The sequence below is a fragment of the Sus scrofa genome, chromosome 6 (genome assembly GCF_054392235.1).
Source record: "Sus scrofa isolate SSC_HxYL_T2T_F1_AM1 chromosome 6, Sscrofa_HxYL_maternal_Yorkshire_Landrace_v2.0, whole genome shotgun sequence".
NCBI lineage: Eukaryota > Metazoa > Chordata > Mammalia > Artiodactyla > Suidae > Sus > Sus scrofa.
Genome location: NC_139388.1, coordinates 141,912,680 through 141,937,650, shown reverse-complemented (window position 1 = coordinate 141,937,650; position 24,971 = coordinate 141,912,680). Strand labels below are relative to the sequence as shown.

Here is a 24,971-nt window from a genome sequence, read left to right as displayed (position 1 = left end):
TTATTAAATATAATGGACATATGCTAGTTCTCTTATTTAAAATACAACTTCTATGGTACCACCAATAATCTCTTCTTTTTCTTCTGTGTTTATACAGTCTCTGGATTTCCTTCCTACTTTTTTTTTTTTTTTTTTTTTTTGCATGGGCTGGTGTGTGTGTGGGTGCTGCTCCCATGGCATGTAGAAGTCCCTGGGCCTGGAATCAAACTTGTGACACAGCAGTTACTTGAGCCACAGCAGTGACAGTGCCAAATCCTTTACCTGCTGAGCCACCAGGAAACTCCTCCTTCCTACTTTTTTGGGGTTTTCTTTTTTTAAATTTTTTTATTATAGTTGATTTACAATGTTCTGTCAATTTCTGCAAAGTGACCCAGTTATATATACATACACATATATGTATATATATTCACAGATTCTTTTTCTCTTTTTCTCATATTGTCTTCCCCCTTTTTTTTTTTGCTTTTTAGGGCCGAACCCATGGCACACGGAAGTTCCCAGGCTAGGAGTCAAATTGGAGCTACAGCTGCCAGCCTACAACACAGCTCACAACAATGCTGGATCCTTAACCCACTGAGCAAGGCCAGGGATCAAACCCACATCCTTATGGACACTAGTCAGATTTGTTTCCCCTGTGCCACAGCAGGAACTCCCTCTCATGTTATCTTCTATCATGTTCTATCACAAGTGATTGGATATAGTTCCCTGTGCAGCAGGACTTCATTGCTTATTCATTCTAATTGTAATAGTTTACAACTACTAATCCCAAACTCCCAGTCCATCCCACTCCCTCTCCCTCCCCTTTGGCAACCACAAGTGTGCTTGAAGTTTTTTTTTAAGCTCTGTCATTCATTTCTTTAAAAAGTTTATGATTATGCATTCAAAACAAATGGGGCATATCCCTTATAATATTATCTTTATTATTTCCAAATAGACTATAGGGCTGTACACGGTTTTGTACTATCTTCAGAAAGCTCTGTCCTTGATCAGGGAACACAGTAAGATCCCCAGAGTCCGTTCTTTCAAATTGAAGAGAAAGACTTCCGAGTTTTCTTTTTAGGCTTGTTTTTCTTTGCTTATTCCCTAAATGTTATTGCTCTTCAAAAATATGTCCTAGGTTGTCTTTTTACCCTGTATATTTTTATCATATGATTTACCCACCGTCCTAGTTTTATAATTATCATTCACATATTCATAACTTCCACATTTAATCTCATGCCTAGCTATCTCTATAGACCTTCAGCCCCATATATCTTATTACCTACTGAGCACTGATTAGATGTTCCTCAATCACCTCAAATTTAAAGTGTCTGAACTGGAGTTCCCGTCGTGGCGCAGTGGTTAACGAATCCGACTAGGAACCATGAGGTTGCGGGTTCGATCCCTGCCCTTGCTCAGGGGGTTAACGATCCGGCATTGCTGTGAGCTGTGGTGTAGGTTGCAGACGCGGCTCGGATCCCGCGTTGCTGTGGCTCTGGCATAGGCCGGTGGCTGCAGCTCCGATTCAACCCCTAGCCTGGGAACCTCCATATGCCGCGAGAGCGGCCCAAGAAATAGCAACAATAACAACAACAACAACAACAAAAGACAAAAAGACAAAAGACAAAAAAGAAAAAATAAAGTGTCTGAACTATGCCATCTTCCCTTCTAAATCAGTCCTTTCTGATTTCAGAGAATAGCTCTACATACAAGCTTTTTTTTTTTTTTTTTTTGTCTCCTTAGGGCCACACCTGTGGCAAATGGAAGTTCCCAGGCTAGGGCTTGAATTGGAGCTGTAGCTGCTGGCCTATACCACAGCCACAGCACCAGATCTGAGCCATGTCCACAACCCACATAGCTCATGGCAACACCAGATCCCTAACCCACTGAGTGAGGCCAGGGACCAAACCTGCGTCCTCATGGATACTAGTTGGATTCGTTACTGCTGAGCCACAATGGGAACTCTTACATACAAGCTTTTTGCCAAACCAGACACTGGAAGTATTCTTGATACTTCCCTACCCTGAATTTTTTTTTTTTAGAAATTATATAGAGAATTTATTTATTCATTTTAATGATTCTCATTTTTTCCATTGTAGTTGGTTTACAGTGCTCCATCAATTTCTACTGTACAGCAAAGTGACCCAGTTATACATATATATACATACATTCTTTTTCTTACACCTTCCCTGAAATTAATCATCAAATTCTGCAGTCTCTTTTCTCTGTAGCTCCTGCATGTATTAGCTTCTATTCTCAATGCTGCTGCTCCAGCCTGAGGCACCATTTATCTATAATCTGATTTATTGCAGCAGCCTTCTTTTTGGCCTTCCTCCTCCAGTCTGTGGCATGTAAAAGTTCCCAGGCTAGGATCAAACTTGTGACAGCAGTGGCCAGAGGCACAGCAGTGATTATGCCAGATCCTTAACCTGATGAGCCATGAGGGAACTCCCTCCCCTAGTCTCGTTCTTTAGTCTTTTCTCTATAGTGCAGTCTGAGTGATCTTTTGAAAATATAAATATGAACGTATTACTCTTTATTAGTTTCTTGTTGTTGATGTAACAAATTATCGTAAATTTAGTGGCCTAAAACAACTTGGATTTATTACCTTACAGTTCTGAAGTCAGAAATAAATTTTATTGGGCCAAAATCAGTGTGTTAGCAGATCCAGATTTCTTCTGGAGACTCTAGGGATGAAACTGTTTCCTTGCCTTTTCTAGTTCCTAGAGGCCATCTATATTCCTTGACTCATTTCTTTCCTCCATCTTCAAAGCCAGCAGAATAATATCTTCTCTACTTTCCAACCTCTGCTTTTGTTCTTATATCTTTTCACTCTGTCTGATCCTCCTGACTCTCTCTTATGAGGACCCTTGTGATTACTTTGGGACTCACAAAAAATCCAGAATAACCTCTTAATTTCAAGATGCTTAACTTAATCCCATCTTCAAAGTTCCTTTTACCTGGTAACATATTTGAAGGTTTCAGGGATTAGGATGTGGACATCTTTGAGGCACTACTACATACTCACTTGTATAAAAATCCTTCAGTCTCTTCTCATTACTTTTAGGATAAAATCCAAACTCTTCTGGATGGCTCTTTCTTTGTCATCTCCTACACCATCCCTTGTTATTCCTCACTTTCCATTGTGCCTTCTAGAATATTGAACTTCTTCTAGTTACTTGAACATGTCCTCTCTCATATTATGGCTTTAAAATTTTTTAAAAATTTAATTTATTTTCATTAGGTGTATAGTTGATTTACAATATTAGTTTAAGGTGTACAATATAATGATTCAAAATTTCTATGAATTATATTTCATTTAAAGTTATTAAAATAGGGGTCCTTGTCGTGGCGCAGTGGTTAACGAATCCAACTAGGAGCCATGAGGTTGCGGGTTTGATCCCTGGCCTCACTCAGTGGGTTAAGGATCCAGCATTGCCGTGAGCTGTGGTGTGGGTCACAGACACGGCTCCGATCCCGTGTTGCTGTGGCTCTGGCGAACGCCGGCACCTACAGCTTCGATTCGACCCCTAGCCTGGGAACCTCCATATGCTGCTGGATTGGCCCTAGAAAAGGCAAAAGGACAAAAAAAAAATAAAGTTATTAAAATAATATCTATATTCCCTATGCTGTGTAATATATCCTTGTAGCTTACTTATTTTATACATAGTAGTTTGTACTCTTAATCCCCTTCTTCTATCTTTGCCCTCCCCTGTCCTTTTCCTCATTAGTAACTACTAGTTTGTTGTCTATATTTGTGATTCTGTTTCTGTTTTATTATATTCCCTTATTTATTGTTTATTTGTTTATCTGTTTTATGGCCATACCCATGGCATTTAAGTTCCTGGGCCAAGGATTGAATCCTGGTTGCACCTGTGACCTACTTTGTAGCTGCAGTGATACCAGATCCTTTAACCACTGTGCTGGTCTGGGAATTGAACCTGCGCCTACACAGCCACAGCGACCCTAGCTGCTGCGGTCAGATTCTTAACCCAATGCAGTGTCACAGTGAGAACTCCTTTTGTTCATTTTTTTTTTTTTTAAGATTCCACATGTAAGTGAACATATGGTGTTTGTCTTAGCCTGACTTAATTTCACTTAGTTTAATACCCTTCAGGTCCATTCATGTTTTTACAAATGGCAAAATTTCATTATTTTTTTAATGGCTGAGTAGTAGTCCATTCTGTGTGTGTGTGTGTGCGCGCGTGTGTGTATATCACATCTTTTTTATTCACTCATCTGTTGCTTTCATATCTTGGCAATAGTAAATAATTCTGCTGGGAACATAGGAGTACATGCATCTTTTCAAATTAGTTTTTTTCTTTTCTCCAGATGTATACCCAGGAGTGGAATTGCTGGATTCTATTTTTAGTTCTTTGATGAATTTTCGTACTGTTTTCCATAGTGGTTGTATCAATCTACACTCCTACCAAGAGTGTGCAAGCGTTCTTTTTTATTCACATCCTTGCCAAGATTTGTTATTTGTGATGTTTTTGATGATATCCAATCTGACAGATGTGAGGTGATACCTCATTATGCTTTTGATTCGTGTTCCTTTGATGATTAGCAATGTTGAGCATTTTATCATGTGCCTATTGGCCATCTATGTATCTTCTTTGAAAAAGTGTCTATTTAGGTCCTCTGTCCATTTTTAAATTTGATTATTTGCTTTTCTGATATTGAATTTTATGACTTGTTTATATATCTTGGATATTAATTCTTTATTGGACATAGCATTTGAAAATATTTTCTCCATTTAGTAGATTGTCTTTTTGTTTTGTTGTTGTTTTCCTTTGCTGCACAGAAGCTTTTCAACTTCATTAGGTCCCATTTGTTTATTTTTGTTTTTAATTCCTGTGCCTTAAGAGACAGATCCAAAAAAATATTGACCATTTATGTCAAAGAATGTTCTGCCTATGTTCTCTTCTAGGAGTTTATGATTTCAGGTCTTACATTTAAGTGTTTAATCCATTTTGAGTTTATATATATTTTTTGGAATTTTTAAAATTAAAGTATAGTTGATTTACAACATAGTGTCAGCTTCTACTGTACAGCAAAGTGACCCAGTGATACATATATGTGTGTGTATATATATATGTGTGTGTATGTACATTCCTTTTCTTGTGTGTGTGTGCGTATATGTGTGTGTGTGTATTCATTTTCTTATGTTACCTTCCATCATGATCTATCCAGAGTGATTGGATGTAGTTCCCTGTGCTATACAGTAGGACCTCATTGCTTACCCATTCTGAATGTAATAGTTTGCATCTACTGACCCCAAACTCCCAGTCTATCCCACTCCGTCCCCCTCCTCCTTGGCAACCACAAATCTGTTCTCTATGTCTGTGAGTCTGTTTCTGTTTTGTAGATAGGTTCATTTGTGCCATATTTTTAGAGTCCACATATAAATTATATCATGTGGTATTTGTCTTTCTCTTTATGACTTACTTCACTTAGTATGAGAATCTCTAGTTGCATTCATGTTGCTGCAAATGCTGTTATTTTGTTCTTTTTTATGGCTAATATTCCATTATATGTATGTACTACATCTTCTTAATCTATTCATCTGTCAGTGGTTATTTGGTTTGTTTCCATGTCTTGGATATTGTGAGTAGTGCTATAATAAACATAGGGGGTGCATGTATCTTTTTGAACTATAGCTTTGTCCAGATATATGTCCAGGAGCGGGATTGCTGTATCATATGGTGTTTCCATATTTAGTTTTCTGAGGAACTTCAGTACTGTTTTCCATAGTGGTCATACCAGTTTACATTTCTGCCAACAGTGTAGGAGGGTTCCCTTTTCTCTACACCCTCTCCAGAATTTATTCTTTGTAGACTTATTAATGATGGCCATTCTGACTGGTGTGAGGTGGTGCCTCATTGTAGTTTTGATTTGCATTTTTCTAATAATTAGTGATGTTGAACATTTTTTCATGTGCCTAATGGCCATCTTTATATCTTCTTTGGTGAAATGTCTTCTGCCCATTTTTTGATTGGGTTGTTTATTTTTTATTGTTGTTGTTTGTGTCTTTTGGAGATTAATCGCTTCTCAGTTGCATCATTTGCAACTCTTTTCTCCTGTTCCATAGGTTGTCTTTTCATTTTTTAAATGATTTCCTTTGCTGTGCAAAAGCTGGAGAACTTGTACTGATCCTTCTTAAATTCTTCCAAAAGATTGAAGAAGATGGAACACTCTCAAAGACATTCTATGAAGCTGCCATCAATATAATATCAAAACTGGACAAAGATACACCGAAAAAGAAAATTATAGACCAATGTCTTTGATAAATATAGATGCTAATATTCTCAACAAAATTTTAGCAAATTGAATATACCAATGCATAAAAAAGATCATATACCACAAGCAAGTAGATTCATCCTAAGTTCACAAGGATGGTTCACCATATGCAAATCAATCAATGTAATACATCACATTAACAAAAGAAAAACCACATGATCCTCTCAGTAGGTGCAGAGAAAGTATTTGACAAAATTCAACATCCATTCATGATAAAAACTCTTACCAAAGTGGGTTTTGAGGGAACATAACATGATAAAAGCCATTTATGACAAACCTACAGCCAATATAATACTCAATGGAGAAAAACTGAAAGTCTTCCCACTAAATGCTAAAACTGGAACAAGAAAAGGATGCCCATTCTCACCACATGTTTTTGTTTTGTTTTGTTTTGCTTTTTAGGGCCATACAAGCGGCATATGGAGATTCCCAGGCTAGGGGTTGAATTGGAGGTACAGCTGTCTGCCTACACCACAGCCACAGCAACGCAGCATCCCAGCTGTGTCTACGACCTACACCACAGCACACAGCAATGCTGGATCCTCAACCCACTGAGCGAGGCCAGGGATCGAATCTGCAACCTCATGGTTCCTCGTCGGATTTGTTTCTGCTGCACCACGACAGGAATTCCCATTCTCACCACTTGTATGCCACATTTTTTTTTGTCTTTTTAGGCCTGCACCCATGGCATATGTAGGTTCCCAGGCTAGGGGTTGAATCAGAACTGTAGCCTCTGGTCTATGCCACAGCTACAGCAATGCCAGATCCCAGCTATGTCTGTGACCTACATCACAGTACACGGCAATGCTGGATTCTTAACCCACTGAGCAAGGCCAGGGATTAGATCTACATCCTCATGGATACTAGTCAGATTTGTTCCCACTGAGCCACAATGGGAACTCCAACATTTTTTTTTAATGGCAGCACCTGTGGCGTATGGAAGTTCCTGGGGTAGGGGTCAAAATTTGAGCTGCAGCTGAGGCCTACACTACAGTCATGGCAGCACCGGATCTGAGCTGCATCTGCGACCTATGCCACAACTTGTGGCAATGTAGAGTCTGTAGCCCACTGAGCAAGGCAAGGGATCAAGCCAGCACCCTCACAGAGACAACATCAGGTCCTTACCTGGTGAACCACAATAGGAATTCCTCACCACTTGTTTCAACATTTTGAGTTTATATTTGTATATAGTATGAGAAAATATTCCAATTTCATTCATTTATATATAGCTGTCCAGTTTTTCCAACACCACTTTTTGAAATGACTGTCTTTTCCCCACTGTATTTCTTGCCTCCTTATTGTAGATTAATTGACCATATGTGTGTGGGTTTATTTCTGGGGTCTCCCTTCTATTCCATTGATCTATGTGTTTGTTTTTGTGCATCTCATGTCCTAGCTTTTGTACCCTGTATGATTTGTCTAGAATCTTTCCTATTCATTCCGTGCAACCTGTTCTCCCAAGCTACTCTTTAGCCCACTGCAGTTCATCATTTACCAGTCTGGTTTAGATGTCACTTCTATGAGAAGCCGCTCTGACTTCCCAAGTTTGTGTTAGGCATATTTTGTACATGTTACCTCTCGTATCTTGTTGTAGCACTTACTGTGTTGTAAGTGCATGTTTTGTTGGGTGATTCTCATACAAGGATAGGACGTAACAGATGTTCATATTTGTTAAGATAATTGTTTTATTGTTGAACCTGTTGAAGATTTTATTCTGTTCTTCCAAAGGTGTTTTATATGATGAGATTTTTAACAAAAAGCTTGGATTTTATTTGAAACTTTAATTTTGATATATTTTAAGTTTTATTATTCCTCATAACTGAAAGTTTTAAATTGGCATCTACAAATGTTAAATATTTCTATTGTTTCTTTATCAGGACAGTTTATAATTTATCTTAAATGTATTGAAGTAGGGGAGCAGGAATATAGGGTAAGGTTGGAGGGTAATTTTTAGAGTTTATTAAAATATGAGAATATGAGTCTCATAAAAAAACAGTCCTTTATTATAAGCATTCTACAGTAGGGATAAAAAAATGACAAAAATTAAGTTATGTTTTTATTCTTAGGGATATTATATTCATGTTAAAGAAAAAGAACTCTAAATAAATAAATATGGTACAGTGTAGTAAATGCAATGATTATTTAATATTTTGTGCAAACATAGAGGAGGGAGGAGGGAGCTGGAATAGGTAGAATCCAGGATTCACAGAGAGAATATTTTAGCTCTGTCTTAAGGGAATGAGTAGTATTTGGACAATAGGTGAAACCTATAAATCATATTCAAGACAAAGGGAACATACTGAGCAGGGTATCTTGATGTGCATAAGGGTAACAAAAATATTTTTTGGATGTAGTGGCTGTGATATAGATCTGGAATGGGTGTTGCTGACTGTGATCTTGAATAGTCATTACTTACCAGGTTACACTTGTTTTTCTGGGAAGCCGGGGAAGGTAGAGTTAACGTAAGTTTTTGCAGTTATACTTATATTGTTATAGAAGAATTTGCTGTATTTAAGCCATGGCCAGTGGTTATTTATGACTTGTAGCTTGGAGAATGGCAGGAAATGAGGATTGGGGCTAGCTTATGAAGGGCCTTTATGTGAGACTAAGAAGTTTTAATTTTCTCTTATAGGCAATAGGAATGTGACGATTCTAAACTAAGGGAGTAATATGATCAAATCCTTATTTATTTATATTTTTGACTATGCCCATAGCATGCAAAAATTCCCAGATGAGGGATTAAACCCATGCCAGAGCAGTGACCCCAGCTGCTGTAGTGACAATGCCCATATCCTTAACCCACTGTGCTACAAGGGAACTCAACTCCTTATTTTAGAAACATTATACTGTTTGTTATAATAGACGTGGAGAAAGGAAGGAGGAAGAGACTGAAAAAGAGAAAAGTCAATCTATGGGAGGGCTTAATTAAGAGAGTCTGATAGTGAAATCATGTATAAAATATCATAATAATACAACATAATAGTATAACAGTATACTCAACTTACTCTAATTTTTTAAACAGAGATTTAGCATAATTACTGTCGAAGTGGCAATCTAGTAATGGGCACAGTTCTAAACTGAAAACTATCAAAAGTTTGAACAAGAAGGAAGTGGCTTAAATTTTTTGTTTTTATTTTAGTTTATTTTATATTTTTAAAGGATAATAGGTTAGGAAGTTCCTGTTGTGGCTCAACAGGTTAAGAAAATCCGGCTAGTATCCATGAGGATGCAGGTTCGATGCCAGGCCTCAGTGGGTTAAAGGTTCTGCTGTTGCCGTGAACCGTGGTGTAGTTCACAGATTCGGTTCAGATCTGGTGTTGCTGTGGCTTTGCTGTAGGTCAGCAGCTACAGCTCTGATTGGACCCCTGGCTTGGGAACTTCCATATACTGTGAGTGTGGCCCTTAAAAAAAAAAAAAAAAAAAAAGGATACTAGGTTGGGACCACTTTGTGTAAGTATCAGTAAGTTTATGCAAAAACTTCTGTGATCACACATTATGATAATAACAACCATGAGCCATTAAGAAATCATTACTATAGTTTAAAGTAAAGAAAAAAAAAACCTGGGGATATTTAAATGAGATAGACTATAATTTTCTATAAGTTTACTTTTATAGTGTACTTGATGCTAGAAAATGAGTTGAGAATAATAACAGTTTTGAGCTCTAATATGTGCAAGGTACTTTACACATATTATCAGAGAAGTAAGGTAACTTCTGGAAGGTTACATGATTAGTGGTTGAACTGTGCTGTTAAACTAATATTATCTGATATTTTAAGTATTATGAAGAAAACTTAGAGATCAAAAAGGAGGGAAGAAAATTTTGCTAAGGAACATCTAAAAGCCAGAAAAGTAGTTTCAAGAAGGAAGTGGTGATCAACAGTGTAAAAATTTGAAGACAAGTTCTGAACAATCAAAATTAAGAGAAGACCACTAAAATTTATTGTTTTATTCCTGGTAAATGTAAGATAGATAGGGACAATTAAAACAAGTAATATTTGCAGGTAAAACTATTCTATTATTTCAGGATAATATTTTACATAGCTATATTTTAAACTGTAACATAAAGTTTAAATGCTCATACTCTCTGTTTCTTTCAGTTATAGCAAGATTTCTTGATACAGAGCAACTTCTTTCTGTTTTAGTCCAAATTCCAAAGCAAGATACGGTATGTTTATGTATACATTATATATTATTATATATTATAGGATATAACTTGTTTTAATGTGATGTAACAATTGGAAATTATGAAAATCTTTTGGAAAAGTACTTCCTGATTAATATCAAGAGTATTTTTATGCCATTTTAAAGGAAACTTTTTTCCTCAGTGTCTTACCGTATATGATATACTTAGAAACTTCTTAGTTGAGGAATCAGCATATTTTCATTAATCAAATATTTACTTAAAGAGTTTGGATATAGTTTTCAAAAAACTTACACTGTAATAATATTTGCCTATAAAATAACTAGATACAAATGGCCTTAGATCCAAACCTTATGGTACTTTTAAAAGATGATCATTATATAAAGTTTGATTCATTTTCAAATATGCAAACCTTTAAGAATGTAACAGTTTTTGAATATTTTTCAAATTTAAATATTGAGTGCTTATAGGCACTTTATATAAAAAAGTAATAGGTGGTTTTCATTCTTCTGTTTGAGGTGAATTGAAAAATATTTAATGGAATATATGTACAGTTGACCCTTGAAAAATGTGGGAGTTGGGGCACTGCCTCCCCCATGCAGTCAAAAACTGATGTGTAGCTTTATAATCAGCTGTCTGTATCTGAGGGTTCTGCATCCATAGATTCAACCAACTGAATTGTGTAGTACTGTATTTATTGAATAAAATCTACATATGAAGGGACCTGTACTGTTCAAACCTGTGTTGTTCAAGGGTCACCTGTGTCTTTTTGCTTATATGCTTAAAAAGGAAAAAAAGTCTTAACATCAGTTTAAATTTTAGGAGTTCTCTGGTGGCCTGGTGTTTAAGAATTTGGTGTTGATTGTCGCTGTTGTGACTTGGGTTCAGTCCCTGGCCTGGGAACTTCCACATGCTGTGGGTATAGCCAAGGTCAAAAAACAACAACAAAAACAATAGATTTTTTATTTAAAATTTGATTACTTTGTAGATCCATTGAAGGCTTATCTATGTTTAAGAATCCTTTCTGTATTATAGAGATAACAATTTTTTTAAGGTTCTTTTATAATAAAATGAACTCAAATTTCATTTATAATAAAAACATCATTAGATGGAAAAGTTTTGGCTGTTGGGCAGACACAGAACTGGAAGTCTCCTTAAGCAGTTGAAACACCTTAAAAGTCAATATATATAAATAAGAGGTAACGGAGAACAAATGATGTCAAAATTAGTTAGTTGCATACAGTGAGATTAGAAGTATTCCCTCCTCTTCAGTTTTCTTACAGTGTTGTGTAGAACTGCTGTTATTTCTTCCTTAAATGTTTGGTAGAATTCACAAGTGAATCCATTCAACTTGGAATTTTATTTGCAGGAAGGTTTTTATTTTATTTTTATTTACGGCCACAATGTGCAGCAGCTTGATGTGTAGGATCTCAGTTCCCAGACCGGGGTTGAACCTGGGCTGCAGTGGTAAAAGCAGTGAAAGTGTTAACCACTGGTTCTAACCACTAGACCACCAGGGAACTCCCTGTAGGAAGGTTTTTGATTATAAATTCAACTTCTTAAATACATATGATGCTATTCAGGTTACCTCTTTCTGCTTGATTAGGCTTTGGTAGGTGGTATCTTTTGAAGAATTTGTCATTTCACCCAATTTGTTGAATTTATTAGCTAGAGGTTATCAGTTTTATTGGTCTTCTTAAGAAACCAGCTCTTGATTTTATTGATTTCTCTTTTTTCTCTGTTCTCTGTTTCATTGATTTCTGTTTTTCTTAGTTTTAATTTCTTCTGTTACTCTGTGCTTAGTTCGCTCTTCTTTTTCAGTGTTGTCAAGGTAGAAGTTGAGGTCATTGGTCTGAAACTTTTTCCTTTCCTTTCTTTCTCTCTTTCTTTCTCCCTTTCTTCCATCCTTACTTTATTTCTCTCTTTTCTTTTCTTTCCCTTCCTTCCATCCTTTTTTTCTTTCTTTCGTTTGCTCGTTCATTCATCTTTTTTCTTTTTAGGGCTGCACATGCAGCATATGGAAGTTCCCAGGCCAGGGGCTGAATCAGAGCTGCAGCTGCTGGCCTATGCCACAGCCACAGCACCGTCAGATCCGAGCCATGTCTGCAGCTTACGCCATGGCTCATGACAATGCTGTATCCTTAACCCACTGAGCAAGGCCAGGGATTGAACCCGTCTCCTCATGGATATACTAGTTGAGTTCGTTACAGCTGAGCCACAAGGGAACTCCCACTTTTTCCTTTTCTAATATATATATTTAGTTCTATAAATTTACCTCTGAATCATGCTTTAGCTGTACTTTATAGTTATTTTGTATTTCACACTTTTTGATATATTGGATTTTCTTTTTTATCTAAAAATGTTAAAAATGCTTTCTGATTTTCTTTTTAATTTCTTCTTTGACATATGGGTTAATTACGGGTGTGTTGTTTACTTTCCAGTATTTGGGAACTTTCACCTGTTAGAATGCCTGTCATCAAAAAGGACATGAGATAGCAAGTGTTTGTAAAAATCTGGGGAAAAAGGAACCTTCATGAATTATTGATAGGAATGTAAATTTGTGCAGTTACTATGGAAAACAGTATAATGGTTCTTCCAAAAATTAAAAATAGAACCATCATATGATCTAGCAATCCCATCTCTAAATATGGTTCCAAAGGAAATAAAAACAGGATGTCAAAGAGATATCTGCACTCCCATGTTCATTGCAGCATTATTCACAATAGCCAAGATACAGAAACAACCTAAGTGTCCATTGATGGATAAATGGATAAATGAAATGTGCTACACATACACACACAAGGAATATTAGGAAGCCACGAGAAAGAAGGAAATACACCTTTTGCAACAATAGGGGTAAACCTTGAGAGCATTATGCTAAGTGAAATAAGAGGCAGAAAAGACAAATATTGCATGTGAAATAAAAAAAAAAAGGCAGACTCAGAGAGAGAGAGTAGGAATATTATCACTAGTTCTTGCTGATGAGAGGAACAGGAAGAATTTGGTAAAAGGATATAAACTTTCAACTGTAAGATGAATAAGGTCTGAAGATTTAATGTAAAACATGGTGACTATAGTTGATAACACCATATTGTATAATTGAAATTTGCTGAGAGAATAGAATTTAAATGTTTTCACACTCAAAAAAGAAAGATAAATATATGAGATGATGGATGTTTAACTAGATAGGGGAATCCTTTTGCAATATATATGTATATCAAATCACCATAGTGTACACTTTAAGTTTCTTACAGTTTTATGTGTCAATCACACCTCAGTAAAGCTGAAATAAAAAGAAAACCTTGAGTTCCTGTTGTGGCTCAGCAGATTGAGAACCTGACGTAGTGTCCATGAGGATGCAGCTTCAATCCCTGTCCTCTCTCAGTGGGTTAAGGATCCAGTGTTACCACAAGCTGCAGCATAGGTCACAGATGGGGCTTGGATCCGGTGGTGTTGTGGCTGTGGTGTAGGCCTCAGCTGCAGCTCTCATTTGACCCCGAGCCCAGGAACTTCCATATGCTGCAGGTGCAGTCCTAAAAAGAAAAGAAAATCTTATGGTAGTGTGCTGCTGCCATTCTTCCCTTCTCTCCTATTGGGTTATTGTTGTCATACATTTTACACACACACACACACACACACACACATACATATATATCACCACAGTTCATTTTTAAAAAATATAACAGATTTATCAAGATAGAATTCACAAAGCATACACTTCATCCGTTCAAAGTGTATTCAGAGTTCCCTTCGTGGCTCAGTGGTTAATGAACCCGACTAGGATCGATTAGGATGCAGGTTGGATCCCTGGCCTCGATCAGTGGGTTAAGGATCCGGTGTTGCCATGAGCTGTGGTGTAGGTTGCAGATGCAGCTCAAATCCTGCATTGCTGTGGCTGTGGTGTAGGGCGGCAGGTGTGGTTCCATTTAGACCCTTGGCCTGAGAATAAAAAGCAACAAAACAAAACAAAAAGCAAGTGAACAACTCAACCATGTTTAGTATATTCACAGTTGTACAACAGTCACTATAGTCAATTTTAGAACATGTTCATCACCCCAAAAAGCAACCCTGTACCCATTAGCAATCATTTCCCATTCCTTCCAGTTTTCTTTCCCCTAGTTCTTGGCAGTTCTAAACTATCTGCTCCTATAGACTTGCCTGTTCTGGACATTTCATATAAATGGAATCATAAATATATAGTCTGTTGTGTTTGGCTTTTTCACTTGGCATAATGTTTCAGTTGAATTCATATTGTAGTATGTATCAATACTTGATTCTTTTTATTGACAAATAATATTCCATTGTATAGATATAGCGCCTTTTTTTTTTTTTTTTTTTTTTTTGTCGTGGCCTGCAACCACTTGATGTGGGATTTCGATTCCAGGACCAGGGATTAAATCTGGGCCACAGCAGTGACATTGCTGAGTCCTCACCACTAGACCACCAGGGAACTACTGATATAGCATATTTTAAAAATCCATTCAACAGTTGATGAATATTTTAGTTTTCACTTTTGATTATTATGAATAATGCTGATATGAATATTTACATACAAGTTTTTACATGGACCTAAGTTTATGTTTCTCTTGCATATATACCTAGGAGCGGAATTGCTGGGTTATATGGTAACGTTATGTTTAATGTTTGAGGACTGCCAAACTGTTTTCCAAAGTGACTGTATCATTCTGTGTTTCCACCAGCAGTCTATGAGGGTTCCAATTTTTCCACATCCTTGTCAACACTCATTATTACCTGATTTTTTGATTCTAGCCATCCTACTAAGTGTGAAATGGTCTGTTGTGGCTTTTATGTGCATTTCCCTGATGACTAATGATGCTGAGCATCTTTTCTTGTACTTATTGGCCATTTGTATATCTTCCTTTGAGTAATGTTTACTCGCATCTTTTGCCAATTTTGATTGGATTATCTTTTTATTATTGAGTTATAAGAATTCTTTATATATTCTGGATATAAGTCCCTTACTATATGTATGGTTTACAAAATGTTTTCTACCATTCTTTGGATTGTCTTTTCACTTTTTTTTTTTTTTTTTTTTTTTTTGTCTTTTTGCTTTTTCTAGGGCTGCTCCCTCAGCATATGGAGGTTCCCAGGCTAGGGGTCTAATTGGGGCTGTAGCCACCGGCCCACACCAGAGCCACAGCAGCATGGGATCTGAGCCACATCTGCGACCTACACCACAGCTCACTGCAACGCCAGATCCTTAACCCACTGAGCAAGACCAGGGATCAAACCCACCACCTCATGGTTCTAGTTGGTTTCGTTAACCACTGAGCCATGACGGGAACTCCTCTTTTCACTTTCTTGATGATATCTTTTAATATTACATATTAATTCCCTGCCAGAAAGATGACTAGTTCTTTCTCCTTTTCCTTCTCCCATAAACATGGAACTTCTCTACCTCCCATCACCCAGTAGGATTATGATATAATTTTAATTCTATCAAAATGATTATGACTATCTATGCTACACACAGAGCTGAACTTGCCCAAATTTTTACATTTTTCCCCCAGAATTAATACTTTTTTCTTTTTTTAATTTAATTTTATTTTTTTACTTTATTATTTTTTATTGCTCAATGAATTTATTACATTTATAGTTGTACAATGATCATCACAATCCAATTTTATAGGATTTCCATCCCACAACCCCAGTGCATCCCCCCATCCCACAAACTGTTTCCTTTGGAAACCAAAAGTTTTTCAAAATCTGTGAGTCAGTATTGTTCTGCTTTTTCAGACTCCACATGTCAGTGATAGCATTTGATGTTGATGTCTCATTGTCTGACTGACTTCACTTAGCATGATAATTTCTAGGTCCACCCATTTTGCTAAAAATGTTGATATTTTATTCCTTTTAATGGCTGTAATATTCCATTATATATATGTACCACATCTTCTTGATTGACCCCTCTGTTGATGGACATTTAGGTTGTTTCCAGGTCTTGGCTATTGCAAATAGTGCTGCAATGAACATTGGAGTGCATGTGTCTTTTTGAATCATGGTTTTCTCTGGATTAGATGCCCAGGAGTGGGATTGCTGGATTAAATGGTATTTCTATTTTTAGTTGTCTCAGGAATCTCCATACTGTTTTCCACAGTGGTTGCACCAATTTATATTCCCACCAACAGTGTAATAGTGTTCCTTTTTCTCCACACCCTCTCTAGCACTTATTGTTTGTTGACTTTATGATGATGGCCATTCTGGCTGGTATAAGGGGGTACCTCAGAGTGGTTTTGATTTGCCTTTCTCTAATAATGAGTGATGTTGAACACTCTTTCATGTGTTTTTTGGCCATCCGTTATGTCTTCTGTAGAGAATTGTATGTTTGGATCTTCTGCCCATTTTTGATGGAGTTTTTTGGTTTTTTTGGTGTTGAGTGGTAGGAAGTGTTTATCAATTTCAGAGATGAGTCCCTTGCCAATCAATTCATTTGCAAAGATTTTTCTCCCATTCTGTGGGCTGTCTTTTTGTTTTGTTTAGGGTTTCCTTTACTGTGCAGAAACTTTTAAGTTTTGTTAGGTGCCATTTGTTTATCTTTGTTTTTACTGTCATTACTCTAAGAGGTGGATCTGAGAATATCAGAAAGAGAAATTAGGGAAGCAATCCCGTTTACCATCACATCCAAAAGAGTAAAATACCTAGGTGTAAACCTACCTAAAGAGACAAAAACTTGTACTCTGAAAACTATAAGACACTTATGAAAGAAATCAAAGATGACACAAATAGATGGAAAGACATACCATGCTCTTGGATTGGAAGAGTCAACATTATCAAAATGACTATACTACCCAAGGCAATCTACACGTTCAGTGCAAGCCCTATCTAATTCTCAAGGACATTTTTCACAGAACTCGAACAAAATATTTTAAAGTTTGTTTGGAAGCACAAAAGACCCAGAATAGCCAGAGACATCCTGAAAAAGAAAAATGGAGCTGGAGGAACCAGGCTCCTGGACTTCAGACTATACTACAAAGCAACAATCATCAAAACCATATGGTACTGGCAAAAACACAGAAATATAGATCAGTGGAACAGGATAGAAAGCCCAGAATTAAACCCACACACCTACAGCAAACTAGTCTATGACAATGGAGGCAAGAATATACAATGGAGAAAAGATAGCCTGTTCAATAAGTGGTGCTGGGAAAACTGGACAGCCACATGGAAATGAATGAAATTAGAACACTCCCTAACACCATACTCAAAAATAAACTCAAAAGGGATTAAAGACCTAGATATAAGACCAGACACCATGAAACTCTTAGAGGAAAACATAGGCCAAACACTCTCCAACATAAATGACAGCAACATTTTCTTTTTTCTTTTTGTCTTTTGTCATTTTAGGGCTGCACCCACAGCATATGGAGGTTCCCAGGCTAGGGGTCTAATTGGAGCTGTAGCTGCCAGCCTACACCTAAGCCACAGCAATGCCAGATCTGAGCCTCATCTGCAACATACAAAACAGCTCACAGCAATGCCAGATCCTTAACCCACTGAGCAAGGCCAGGGATCAAACCTCCAACCTCATGAGTTCCTAGTTGGATCCATTTCCACTACGCCACAATGGGAACTCCAAATTTTTCTTTTTTAAAAAAAATTTATTATAGTTGATTCACATTGTTCTGTCAGTTTCTGCAATAACTGTTTTTCTGTTTGTATGATTTACTGTGTACTTTTGCTTATTCAAGAATAAGTATTCCCAGGAGTTCCCATTGTGGCTCAGCAGTAACCAACCTGCCTAGTATCCATGAAGACATGGGTTTGATCCCTGGTCCTGCTCAGTGGGTTAAGTATCCAGCATTTCCGTGAACTGTGATGTAGGTTGCAGACATGGCTCAGATCTGGTGTTGCTTTGACTCTGTCGTAAGCCAGTAGCAACAGCTCCAATTTGACCCCTAACCTGGGAACCTCCATATGCCATGGGTGCAACCCCAAAAAGACAAAAAAAAAACCCCAAAAACAAGAATAGATGTTTCCACCAGTTATCTAAATATTCTTTCAGTATCTAAATATCCTCTCTGTACATTCATTCACTGCAAGTACTTAACCACTTTCAACCTCTGTAAAATATATGTCCCATAGGCTTCTAACTTATTCCAATCTGGGCTGGTTATCTCTCTTTCTTTAGTATAGAGCTATGACCCCTAGGTTTTTCTTCAACATCATTGTTTCTCTCTCCTATAGTGGATCTCTTGTTTTTTGTGTCCCATGTCTCTGTTTTTTGTGTCCCACGTCTCTTGTTTTTTGTGTCCCATGTCTTTTTGTGGAGCACATTTTCTAGTAACTTTCTCAGAAAGAGTGAGATGTTGCATGCCTGAAATGCTTTTTCATTCTTTCATAATTGATTGATAGTTCATCTGAAAAATAGAATTCTAGTCAGGAAATAATTTTCCTCCATAATTTTGGAGGCATTTTCCCATTGTTTTGTAGCCTATAATGTTCCTATTAAGACGTTGAAACCACTGGGACTCCTGACTTTTGGATATGGCTGACTTTTTTTCCCCCTACATGCTCTGGAAGCATGTAAGACCTTTTGGTTTCAACATTTTAAGAAAGTGAAAATAAAAATTAAATAAAATCTCAAACTTTCAGAAAATTTGCAAGTACATTACAAAGAAGTTATTTTCCTGAAAATTTTATAATTTCTAAAATTTGATAACATGATCCTGAAAATTTTATAATTTGTATAATTTGCTAACATGACCCAGAAAATTTTATAATTTCTATAATTTGCTAACATGATGCTCTGTCATTCTCAATTACATTAATATTTCTTACAAACAAAGATATTCTCCTATCCAACCATAGTAAGTCTTCAAAATAAGGAAATTAGTGATGATAGTACCATTTAATCCTCAGATCCCATTCAGGTTGTCAATAATATCCTTTATAGAGAAAAGATTAAGTTAAGAATCAAGCATTACCTTTAGTTTTTTTTTTTATTGTTGTTTCCCCAATACAATTTTTTTTCCTACTGTACAGCATGGTGACCTAGTTATTGTTGGTGGGAATGAAAGTGGTACAACCACTATGGAGAACAGTATGGAGGTACCTTAGAAAACTATACATGGAACTACCATATGATCCAGCAATCCCACTCTTGGGCATATATCTGGACAAAACTTGTCTTTAGTTTTTGTGTTTATTTTATCTTCAGTCATGACCTTGACACTTAAAAATGACAGGTATGCTATTTTCTCTCAATTTGGGTTTGTCTGATGTTTCCTTATCTTTTACAGGAATATCACAGAAATGAGGCTGTGTTCTTATTACATTTTATCAGATGGTTTACAATTTCAGTTTGTTCCATTATGATGATGTTAATATTGTGCACTTGATTGGTATGGTATCCACCAGATTTTTCCACTGTAAAATTGCTTTTTTCCCTGTGTAATTATTAAGTTTTCTCTGGGGAGTTACTCTGAGACCATTGTAAATAGTCTGTTTCTTACCAAAATTTCAAGTTGTTTAATCTCTGTGGATTTATGGGTTATTTTATTTCCTCCTACAATCAACATTTATTTTGATTCTCAAATTGTCTCAGATTTGGCTAATGCAAGCCTCTTTTAATTGTTCTCAATATCATTTGAAAATGTACCCATCATTCTTTGAACACTTTATTGCTTTCTTGCTCAGGAAAATGAACCAGGCTTTTCTTGTACTTTTCCTGCTCCTGCCTTTGAATCAGCCATTTCTTCCAGGATCCTTGGTTTATTTTAATGGGGTACAGTATTTAAAAATCAAGGTTTGGATACTAGATGTATTCTTTGCTTGGGCTATCACTGTTTCCAAGTCTTCTCATGGTTAGGGAATAAGTGCAATGAATGAATGTAAAGATATGTACACATTTACCTCTATGTTTATTTCTATACATCTAAACACTTGAAAACCATGAGTTCACATCAGTAGCTCCAATTCAGTCCAACATCTCAGAGTTCATACTGGTTTTCTCCCTTTCCGTGTTAGTAACTCCTTTCTCTGACAATAAGAAACCTAGCTCCCATTATCCTAATATAGTAACATATTTAAGGCATCCTCTCCTCTATGTCACCAGTGTCTGATCACTGCCATCCCTTCCCCATGCAGATGCCATCCCAACTCTGCTTATGCTCTGGTACTCCCTGCTAAATCATCCTCTTATCCAGAAATCCTCCTTACCTCAGACTCAGATACTCTGTGTTAAAGATGACCTTCTATACAGAGACTTACCTCAGCCTATTTGGGGTCCAGGCCAGGCTGTCACCTCTCCCCTTGCCCAGATACCCTCTTGACCTTGTTCAGGTTTGTCATGTACTTTGTACTAGGCAGACCTCCAGTATAGTGCCCTCTTTGTCCTCTCGTGCTATGCCACCTCTCCATCCTCACCCTATTCTAGTTTTGCTTCCCCTGCACCAGAGATGCTATCTTCTTCCTGTTTGGACCCTGACAACTAATATTAAATCATAGTGTTTATATTAAAGTAAAAATTATTTTTGAGTATATGCAGAGATTTCTCCACTTTACTTTTGGAATGTTCTTGCTGATGTGTATCATTAACTTTTTAAAAACTCTGTACTTGTTTAGCCGTGTTTTTGGAGCCATTAAATGTTTTAGGACTTTCAGAGTCTTAGAAATGAATAATCAGTTATGAATATAAATGCAGGGCACTACCCTTAGGATATTCTGCTTTGAATGATATTTTCAAATAAAAAATAAATGACTTAAGGGACAGCTGTATTATGAATGACGTGTTTTAACACAGAAAAATGCAGTGCAGCATAGGAATAGGAAATGGCTACTCTGTACTAATAATTACCATGTGTATTAGTTTCCTAGGTCTACTGAAACAAAATACCACACGTTGTGTGGCTTCAAACAGGATAAATTTATTGTCTCAGTTCTGGAGGCTAGAAATCTAAAATCAAGATGTTGGGAGGACTGTGTTTTTTCTGGATACTATAGGGGAATCCTTTTTTGCTTATTCCTAGTTTTTGGTGATTTGTTGACAGTCTTTAGTGTTTTTTGACTGGCTGCTACATAACTTTAATTTCTCCCTTTCTTGTCACATGATGGTCTCCCTGTGTCTGTGTCTTCACTTGGCTTTCTTTTATAAGAAACCAGTCATATTGAATTAGGAGTACACCCTACTGGAGTATGATGTCATCTTAACTAATTACCTCTGCAATGACCTTATTTCCAAATAAGATCACATTTTGAGGTACTGAGTGTTTAAATTTTAACATACCTTTTTTTACCAATTCAGCTCTTAGCAGTGTATAAGCAAAGGATTTGTTTGTTTCAATTTTACTACAGTAAAGAATTAATGATCAGATTATACCTGAGAACAGTCTCTTTGTTGTCAACTTGTGTAATATATAGTATTACACAGTCACGCATATTAATATTTCGGTGTTACTAGCAATAAAAATTAGTAATATACAATTGGTCCTTGAACACCATAGGGTCTAGGGGTGCTGACTCTCTGAACAATTGAAAATCCTCACATAATTTTTGACTTCCCCAAAACTTAACTATTGATTGCCTACTCTTGACCAGAATCCTTACTGCTAACATAAACAGCTGGTTAACTCATATTTTATATGTTATGTATATTATATACTGTATTCTTACAATATAGTAAGCTAGAGAAAAGAAAATGTTATTAAGAAAATTATAAGGAAGATAAAGAGAAAATACATCTACAGTACATGTATGTATTGAAAAAAATACTTGTTTAAGTGGATACATGTAATTCAAACTTGTGTTGTTCAAGGGTCAGTGTACATGTTTTCGCATTAGATCATTTCTGGTTTTATATATATATATATTTTTTTCTTTTCTTTTTAGGGCCGCTCCCACAGCATATGGAGGTTCCCAGGCTAGGGGTCGAATTGGAGCTGTAGCCACCAGCCTATACCAGAGCCATAGCAATGCGGGATCCAAGCCGTGTCTGCGACCTACATCACAGCTCATGGCAACACCAGATCCTTAACGCACTGAGCGAGGCCAGGGATTGAACCTGCAACCTCATGGTTCCTAGTCAGATTCGTTAACCACTGCGCCACAATGGGAACTCCCTTTTTAATTATTGCATTAAGAATGTTTATGTAGCAGGTTCCCTAGTGGCACAGTAGGTTAAGGATCTGGCCTTGCTGCAGCTGTGGGCACAGGCCACAGCTGTGTTGTGGGTTTGATCCCTGATCTGGGAACTTCCACATGCCTCAGGTGCAGCCAAAAAAAAAAGAAAAAAAGAGAGAATATTTGTGTTTTCCATTATACATGTCCAAAATACTTCCTCCCACCTTTGGAAACTCTGATGTTAAATAATTTTTTTCAGGCTTTTATCTATTTCTTTGCTTTGTTTTGAAAAACTTGATTTTTTTCCATTGATTTCAGACTTCCATATAGATATCTAGTACATGGCTCCTTCTTTAATTATTTCAGTAAGTTACTTTACTAAGCCCTGTGATGAGTGCTAGGGATTTGGTAGGAATTAAGTCTCTAATTCAAAGGAATTTATCATTCATTGTGAGATTTTGGTAAAAAAGAAGAAAGCCATTACATCAAAGCATTATCAAGAACTGTAAGGGATCTGATATTCAACTCTACTTGCAAGCTAACAAGTTAGCCTGCCATAGTTTCATAAATGCTGACAGAAGACACAGACCCCTAGATCAGGGAGAAAGGACTTTATACTCACAGTAATAGAGTATTGGCATTTTCTTGGTGTGAAGAGGGCTAGGTGACAACCTGCACATGCAGTGTTTTTTTGTTTTTTGATTTTTAAAGTTTTATTGAAGTTTTACAATGTTGTAATAATTTCTGCTGTACAACAAAGTGATTGTTATACATGTACACATATACATTCTTTGTCTTGCAGAAGAGAATTGCTGAGCTTAGGGAACCTGAATCTTTTATAATGGGCAGTAAGCATGTTTGCCTGCTGTCCTTCAGGGAGATATTGTGTTTATCTTCCCAAATGTAAGCAAGCCTTCCCTTTGCTCTAGAAGGAGGCACTGTGTCATTCAAGGCTAGTCAGTATACATACATCCTTGAAAAGACTGTCTAGAACAAAGGCAAATTGTCTTTGCTCACAAGAGATGCAAAAATTTGAAAGACCAGGAGAATTATCTTCCACTTCTCCACTCCCCCCCCTCCCACCGCTCCTGAAGCATGTGGAAGTTCCTGGGCCAGAGATCTCACCCATGCCACAGCAGCAACTGGATCCTTCATGGTTAGGCCACTAGGAAACTCCTAAAAACTATAAATATTTATTATCTCACAGATTCTGTGGATCAGGAGTCTATGCATATCTTAGCTTGGTCTTCTGATTAGGGTCTTACAAGTTGCAGTAAAGGTGTCACTCAAGGTTATACTCATTTGGAATACTCACTCAAGGAAAGATCTGCCTCCCTCCTCCTATGGTTGGGCAACATTTAGTACCTTGCAACTATAGGATTCATAGAAGCTTACTTTTTCAAAGCCAGAAAGATAGGGCGAGATTGGTGAGAGAGAAGAAGCAGCAGGAAGATCACTAATGATATAAGAGCTTAAGAGAGTACCTGTGTAATTAGAGTAAGGCAACTCCTCTGCAGCAGGATTTCTCAACCTTGGCACTGTTGACATGTTGGACTGGATGATTCTTTTATTGTTCTGTGTATTCTAAAATGTTTAGTAGCATCCATAACTTCTACCCACTAGATACCAGTGGAATCTGTTACCCCCAGTTAACACAGCTAAAACGTCTTCAGGCATTACCAAAGGGACCATCCATATGATGACAACTCAAGTAAAGAAACAGGTATTGCTTATACTTCAAAAATGTCCCTTCTGCTCCTTTTTTTTTTTTTTTTTTTGTCTTTTTAGGGCCACACCCACAGCATATGCAAGTTCTCGGGGCTAGGGATTGAATTGTGAATTGCCACAGCTGCATCCATGATCTATGCCACAGCTTGTGGCAACACTGGATTCCCCACTGAGTGAGGCCAGGGATCAAACCCACATTCTCTTGGATACTAGTCAAGTTCTTATCTGCTGAGTTACAATGGGAACTCCTCTGCTCCTTCTTGTTCATTACTCTCTACCTCCCTTCAAAAAGAGATCACTTTTTATTAATCACTTTCTTGTTTTTCTTTATAATTTAGTTTTACCAGTTCCTTTTAAAACTTCACATATAAAGATTCAGTCAGTGTGTGTGTGTGTGTGTGTGTGTGTGCGCGCACGTGCGTGCGTGTATGTGTATAATTTATATGTACATATAAATACAATTTATTTATTTATTTTATTTTTATTCTTTTTTGGCTGCCCTGTGGCATATGGATTCAAGGATCAGATTTGAGTTGCAGGTTCAACCTGTTCTGTAGCCATGGCAATACTGGGTATTTTAACCCACTGTGCCAAGCTGATGATTAAACTTTTGTCCTGGTGCTCCAGAGACACTGCCAATTCCATTGTACCATAGTGGGAACTCCAGTGTCTATTTCTTTTCTTTTCTTTTCTTTTTTGTCTTTTTGACTTTTCTAGGGCCGCTCCCGCGGCACATGGAGGTTCCC

The 24,971-nt window shown here is 37.0% G+C and overlaps 1 protein-coding gene across 3 annotated transcripts in view; it reads left to right on the top strand.

Annotated features, from left to right (window-relative positions):
* Positions 1–24,971, top strand: part of MSH4 (mutS homolog 4) — a 181,757-nt gene that overhangs the window by 30,210 nt on the left and 126,576 nt on the right. For 2 of the 3 annotated variants that reach the window (XM_084964673.1, XM_021096463.2), the window contains one exon: positions 10,376–10,443. The exons of the other annotated variant lie outside the window; for it this stretch is intronic. In XM_084964673.1, the coding sequence (XP_084820799.1) occupies positions 10,376–10,443 (68 nt within the window). The remainder of the gene's footprint in view (positions 1–10,375; positions 10,444–24,971) is intronic. 3 annotated transcript variants of the gene reach the window in all.